Raw genomic sequence first — 7,678 nt, 5'->3', positions numbered from 1 at the left:
CCTGCTGTAACGGATGGTCGAACACCCGCCGGAACTCCTGAACAAAGCGGTCAAAAGATAGCATCTCGATAGGATGAGTAGAAAGAAACGCCTGAGCCCAATGCAGCGCACGTCCCTTTAATGCGGTAATCAAAAAGATAATCTTGGGAGCGTGGGACGGAAACAGAGACGGTGACCGAGCAAACGCTAAGCTACACTGTAAAAGAAAACCACCGCAACGATCGGTGTTTCCGTCAAATAATTCCGACGGCTTGATTTCCGGCTCCCGAAGGGGAACAGAACTGACTGAACGGAGCGTGGTGTCGACGGGTATGTTGGACTGAATTGTGGGAATTAGAGTTCCTAAACGGTTATCGATTGCTACGATACGGTGGTAAACTTGATTTAATGTAGTGCAAGTGTCCTGCTGGACCTGATATAATTGTTGGATGAGCGTTTCAAATTGATCTAAACGGTGCTCGTGGTGGATTAACGTATCTGTGGTCTGTCCACCACCGGAACTGCTCGGTAGGTCTGGCTGGAGCATTCTGTCATAAACCAGAGAATATTTTTGGAGCAGTCCGGCAGCTGAACAGACACAGGAAACCAGGAGTGTACAGGTAAGTGATTTATTTACAGTGCAGGAGAAATATTTTACAGGATGAACGTCGGGATCTGAAAGAGCGAAACACACGGTAAGTATGGCGGAGTGAAAACGCGAGGTATCTACAAAGGGTAAGTGATGGTTGGAAATTAAAGTCCTTACGACAGGGCGGCGGGTCCAACACTTGGAGAAGCAAGCAGTGGTGAGTTCGGGTTCCAGGGTGAGTATCCTTCCAGTGGTGAGTTATTCCTTCCAGATGGTATAGTGAAGCAGACAGACAGGCACGGGAGGCAGGTAGTATGAGCGTTAGCAGAGGTCTCAGGTAAAACGAAAACCAGACCGGATCCACGAGGCAGAAGGTAATTCCTGAGGCACACAGCGAGACAGAGTTAGTCAAACTCGGAATAACAAATCTTATTTAGTACAGAGGGTCAGCGACTTTACCACAAGCAGGTAATGCTCCAGCGCTGGTCTGGTCTCTGCCACCGCCTTAAATACACCTGTCCTTGCCATTAGTCAGATCACTCGCAGGTGAGGAGGGAGAGTTGACGAGACGTCAATCGGTCGTCTGGCCATGCCTACCAGGAAGTACTCACAAACACAAACCCCAGAAAAACCACCCTCACCACACTGTGTACACAGCTTCTTATTTCAAAATAAAAATGAGAAATATAACTTGAGTTTTCATCAAAACGGGTTTAAAATTTAATGATCTGTTTTACTGTTTGTCTGTTGTTTTGTTTGAAAATTCACATTTTTAAACATATTTAAGGCAAACTGTTGTAAATGCAGAATATAAAGTTTTGCACATGTGTTGGGTAATTTAGAACTTATATGCCACACTGTAAAAACAACCGTATAAAGTTTTAGTCAGCTGGACTCATTATTCCATACAGCTAAACAGACTAGTTATAAAAACTTCAACTTCGAAATAGGGGACGTTCTTCTGGGTCTTCATAATTGCAGCAGCGATGTAATGATCAAAGAACTGACTTTACAGACATAAGTTATTCTTGAACAGTGAGAGTTTAGTCAAAATACCAGAGTGTGCCGAATCGAGACTTCAGGCCCAATCAGTGAAATCCCCCGTTCCTCTCAGGGCTGCTTCTTTTAACAACATTTACCACACCCAGCTGTAAAATAACACACACACATCCCACTGGGACGGACTTCAACAGTATGGTTTCAAATACATTCAATTTCCTTTATGGTGATAAGCTGTGGTCTTGAGTCATGCAACAGATAACTTTCCATATACGTCTTTGTGCAGTTGCTTTCGACAACGTGAGCTTAGGAGAACACAATCCATTTCCCAATAAGGGATTGTACCTGAAAACAATGTCTCAAATTGGAACTCAGGCCCCATCGCAACACAGCACAGATGTAGCCCAGACACCTCACGATCTAAATTATTTTAAATGTTACCTAATTCCATAGACAACCTTGTTCAAGTAAATTATATGTCAAAAATGTTAAAAATATTTTAAGCCAGCAAAACATGATGATGTTGACACCATGGCATTTTGAGCTAACCATATGAATTTATGCAAACTTGATAAAATAAGTAGGATTAACCTTTGTTAAAATATATTTAATAGTTGAAACTTGAGAGAAAAATAATGCCAAGTTACTGAAAGTTGTGTTTTTATTAATTTGCTTTAGAACTTAACACTTGCAGTTGCGGCAACTTCATGTTGAGCCAACAAATTATAAAATTGTTTTTTACAGTTCCTTCTAATACACATATATACATACATACATATTCATTCATATATAAATACACACACATATGGAGATAGATTATTGCCATAACGTTGCACACAAATCAAACATGTTTTACATAAATAAAACATGTTTCATTCAAATAAAACATGTTTCGCACAAATAAAACTAGTTTCAAACGAATAAAACCAATTTCACACAGTAAAAAAGTTTCATACAAATCAAATGTTTCTCAAAAATAAAAACATGTTTCAAACAAATAAAAACATGTTTCACAAAAATAAAACTATCCTCGGGTACAAAATGACAAAACTGCCTCTCCTCGCGTACGAAACAATTTTTAACACTGTGGCAAGTTTCTACCAAAAGTCACGTGATACCTTTCAGCTATAATTAGGCATCCCCTCGACAGCAGGGGGCGCCAATGTTATCGAGACAACTGAAGCGCGCAGGGAGCATATGAGCCGTTTGAACTGAGGAGGACTCACTGCTAACAGGATGAGCAGCTCACAGGTAAGTTTAAAAACGTTTCTGATGAAAAATTAAATTCTTGCTAAGTCATATTCACAGCAATGTGTGCTGTGAATATGACTTTGCTAGAATTTAATTTTTCATTATTTTTTGATTTGTGTGCAACATTATGGCAATAATCTATCTCCATAGATAATTGTGCTGTGAATATGACTTAACTAGAATTTAATTTATTTTGTGCAATAACTGATTATTTTCATTTACAAAAACAAAGCAAGTCCAGCTCTGGGACAAAAGGGTGCAAACATCTAGAATTTCAATAAACTTTTTGTTTTACTGTAGATTAGAAACAGTCAAAAGTAAACTGAAGTAGTCCCTGCCATTAGACAATCTATCACTAGGCTGTATTTCTTGAATGCTTACATATCTAAAACAGTCTCTTTCTCTAGTTTCTCTGTCAAATTCTTGTGGTAAAGACAAGAAGCTTTTGCTTTTAAAGGAAATAAAAAGTGAGCACCTTTGTCTCCCTCCCACTTTGGTTTAAAGTGGACAAGTTTAGGAGGACAAACATCACAAAACACAACAACTTTATGTGTGAGCCCCACAGAGCCTTCTTGTTTTTATGGATTTCTTCAGCCTGAAAAAACAAAACAAAACAGACCACAGGAAGGACTTCAGATTTTCTGGCAACAAACAGCAAAGGTTAGCCTTTCCTTCTTCTCTGAGGTGGAGCCCGAGGATCAGTGGGGCCGACTGCTTGGCTCCACGTTCTGCGGCTTCTCTGTCGTCCCGTAACCACCGAGCCACCCAATTAGCTGTTTGGTGAGGCCACCATTCAAAATGTCTTGGATGTGCTGAACAATTAGATTTATAGCAACTGTATCAAGAAAAAAAAGTATTGTGTGGTTAGGTTTATAAATTAGAGCTCAGACATGTCCACACACTGCCTCTCAACCAATCGATGTCTGAAAGAAGAGGGGGGAAGAAAGCTACTGATAATATTAGGAGTCTTTTTCCTCTGTCTCTCTGAGTTTCACCATTCCATTAGATTTTTAAAAAATAATGATGTCAAAGACCTGAGCAGAATGCACAACCAAATACTTAAGTTGCATTAAACTGAATAATAATCACTCTAAAGTTTGTCTCTACAGTTTTAGATGAGGAACTAATAATTATTTTTCTTTACTAAATACCTCTAAACTACAAAATCTGTCCTGACGTTAATTCTAAAAACTGAGCGCATCATATTCACTGACCTGACTGTCCATTCATGCTCTTTCCTACAGAGATCTTAAAACATTTTTGAAAGCCTGACTAAAATCACAAGTAAACTGGAACGCTTTTCATATAACATTAAAGAGGCTGGCTGACATACAATTAGCTTATTTCAAATAAACCCATTTACTGAACCAAACTGCTTTTTGTCTTTGCTCCTGATTTCATGTAAAGCATTTAAAAAACAGAATAAGGTTTAAACTTCATGACTGTGATGGGTCCTCTGAGCACAGACCTGTAGCAGTAGGACTACTGTTCCCATAATGCCTTTTGGCACAGAATGTTTGGTATGTACATGTTCTAGGGTGGGAAGTAAAGCATGTTCTGAATTACTGCACATGGCAGCCAGTGTCCTCATTATACAAGACCTAGCCAGAAAACTTGAGTTGAGAACCAACTTTGTAGTACCATTAAGCATGATTCCTCATTGTTAGGGTTAGTTGAAGCAGATCTGTTTAAGAATCCACGGATAAGCTGAACCTGTTTCTCTAGTATGGGGCACAGGTCTAAAGACCACACCAATGATAAATCTGCCTATTTTCATTTCAAAAGTGTACTCAAGTAGAAATCATAAACATGGAAGTGGCTGCCATTCAATGTGGGCAGAGGTTGAAAACAAAATAATGTGCACAGGTTAGAATACAGTTTTTTCAAGCCATGCACATGAAAACAGGCCCCCATTTTCAAAAATAGGCCGCTTAAAACATGACCACATGGCTCGCTGGTCGCAAACACTCAGATTGCAAAAGAAAAATTGCTATTTTCTTGCAACTCTGAGTACCAACTAGTCTCCAACAGATGCAGCTCAGTAAGATACTTCCATAAGCGTCAATTCACAATGTCTGAAAATTAAAGTCCTAAAACCTAAAAGAAAGATTTCTATAGGATTTATTTTGTGGATTTATTTTTCAAAATACATCAAGCTTAACTCGAAGAGCAAATGCAGGGAAGCACAAAGCTGGCCAGGACAGAAATTTAGACTTTTGTACAGTTTTCTTCTGGTGCCTCTTTGTTATAAATCAAACAAAGCTACTTTGTTCTTGCCTTAGTTCCTTAGCACCCACAGAACAAAAAAGGCTGTGTCCTTCATGATAAAACTGTTTAGTCTAATGTATCTCTCTGGCCATCAATACTTACCAATATTATCCACGCCTCTCGGTATTATCACGTCTGCATACTTCTTTGTCTAAACAGAAAGAACAGCATGGAAGGTTTGAGTCCTTGTTTGTGATCACAACCATGTCAATATGAGAACAACACTTACTGGCAAGCAGAACTCCTCAAACGCAGGCTTGACGAAAGTGATGTACTGTGCCAAAACACACTCCAAGTCCCGACCACGTTCACTGATGTCCCGCAACACTGAGAGACCACTAAAGAGGAAATATTCTGTCAAAGGACAAGCAGTGGGAGTGTTACAGAACAAAACCTGCAAACTGAAAGTCTTTCAAAATGTTTCAATAAAAGTGCCTTATTTCGGCCATAAGAAACAATACAGAAACACAAAGGTCATGAAATTTTATTACTGCAAAAAAACAACTTGTTACTATAAATCAGGTAAGACAAAAAGACTGGCAGGAAATACTGTTGTTCATACTTCAGAGCAAGTTAATACAGCTGCAGTCAGAAGTTTCAATACAGTCATCATTTAGTCATGGGCATAAACATAATTAATTTAGGGGTTATAAAGGTTTTTTTTTTTTAATGAAGCATTTTTTCCAAGGTGAGGTGATAATACAACATTCAACCGAAAGAAGCTCCTGCTTCAAAAGCCACACCTTCGAGTTTGACTGGAATTCGCAGCTGCCCACATGGGCAAACCAAACCAAGATCATGGTTTCAGGGATCAAACCCTGGTGTTACCAACCTCCATGCAACCTTGATTACGTAATGAGCGAGTGACACAGAGTTGAAGTCACGCAGGCTTGTTTGTCACCCAGAAAAACAAGGTCCACATCTGATATTGGGGAACCAAGACATTCTGATGAGAACAAAACATGACAGAGGGCAGACAACCTAACATTTATCATTATTGGAACTGTATGAGCAAGCAAGTCTAGAAAGAGGGATTATATGGAAAGAATGAGGGAACTAAGGAAACATTGATAACAAACAGCTCCAGGGGAGCCAAGCATCACCTAAACAGCACTGCAGCTCGAGACGTTAAGACCAGACACACAAACCTGTGCATTGCCTGGGTTGACTACAGGAATGCCTATGACTCTATGCCACACACATGGATACTAGAGTCCTTGAAACTGTACAACAGGACACATCAGGAATGTGGGAAGTCAAGGCTTCAGCAGTACCAGTGGTCCTTTGAGCACTCGGTGCTGTGACCCCTAAACTGAAAGAGAGGCTCCAACAGATCCCAGGAACAACCTCAGATATCTCTGTCCAGAAGAGTGCAGTCCTAGGAACAGCTAAGATACTGCGCAGAACCCTCAAGCTTCTAGGCTTCCAGTAGAGGACCCAAGCTTGAAGTGGAACTGCCCATGTGGGAAAAAAAGAAAAAGCAAGCTGGGTGGTGTTCATATAAAAGAAAATTATAATAATGGTACCTCTGCGTGACAGGCGGGTGTCTGCATCAGTGTCCACAAACAGTTTCATTTGAAAAAGGTTTCGAATCTCCAGAGAATATCCATCCATCCATCCATCCATCCATTATCTTCCGCTTATCCGGGGTCGGGTCGCGGGGGCAGCAGCCTAAGCAGGGAGACCCAGACCTCCCTCTCCCCAGCCACCTGGACCAGCTCCTCCGGGGGAATCCCAAGGCGTTCCCAGGCCAGCCGAGAAACAGTCCCTCCAGCGTGTCCTGGGTCTTCCCCGGGGCCTCCTCCCGGTGGGACGTGCCTCACCAGGGAGGCGTCCAGGAGGCATCCTCACCAGATGCCCGAGCCACCTCAACTGGCTCCTCTCGACGTGGAGGAGCAGCGGCTCTACTCTGAGTCCCTCCCGGATGACCGAGCTTCTCACCCTATCTCTAAGGGAGAGCCCAGACACCCTGGGGAGAAAACTCATTTCAGCCGCTTGTATTCGCGATCTCGTTCTTTCGGTCACTACCCAAAGCTCGTGACACTAAGATTACTTACTTCTTTTGTGCATGTGTCTGTTCGACACAAAACATTGCATGTTCAGCTTTTAGTTGCTTACAGAGCTAGAAATATCCATAAGGTGTGTGTTGGAAACACCTAAATCGTTATAAAAGATGCATGTGGGTAGAACAATATTTCAGAACCACTGAGGCAGACTGGCTTGATAAATATCCCTTCTCTTCACCAATTTGAATTTGTAGATGAAGCAGAACCAACCTGCTGTTACAGCAACAGTAGGCAACATCTCCAACTCTTCCATCCTTACATGCACCACTCTGACTTAGAAAAATAAATTAAATCTGCCACACAACTAAACTACTACTGCATTCCAGATAATATTCACACAGTGCAACCCATAGACTACATTTCTGCCACACAGTATATGTCTGTGGTTCTGGGGGGAAAAGGGTGAAGGAGATGCCGTTTGCATGAAATGCAGCGAGAAAGAAACAATCACATTGTGTTTTGAGTAAATATGTAAGAGTAATATTTTGTGGGTTTATAGCATGAACCTTCTGTGACAACTGTTTTT

The 7,678-nt window shown here is 41.1% G+C and overlaps 1 protein-coding gene across 1 annotated transcript; it reads right to left on the bottom strand.

The window, feature by feature from the left end:
• Positions 1-3,516: 3,516 nt before the first annotated feature.
• Positions 3,517-6,700, bottom strand: LOC108251636 (uridine-cytidine kinase 2-like). The gene is made up of 4 exons (XM_017441991.1): positions 6,613-6,700; positions 5,316-5,413; positions 5,189-5,237; positions 3,517-3,653 (listed from the first exon to the last, which is right to left on the bottom strand). Exons 1-4 carry the CDS (start codon positions 6,698-6,700, stop codon positions 3,517-3,519), a joined length of 372 nt encoding a protein of 123 aa, XP_017297480.1.
• Positions 6,701-7,678: the final 978 nt, after the last annotated feature.

The sequence above is a fragment of the Kryptolebias marmoratus genome, linkage group LG24 (genome assembly GCF_001649575.2).
Source record: "Kryptolebias marmoratus isolate JLee-2015 linkage group LG24, ASM164957v2, whole genome shotgun sequence".
In the NCBI taxonomy this organism is placed as follows: Eukaryota; Metazoa; Chordata; class Actinopteri; order Cyprinodontiformes; family Rivulidae; genus Kryptolebias; species Kryptolebias marmoratus.
The sequence above is the reverse complement of the archived record's forward strand: the minus strand, read 5'-3'. Positions and strand labels throughout refer to the sequence as shown.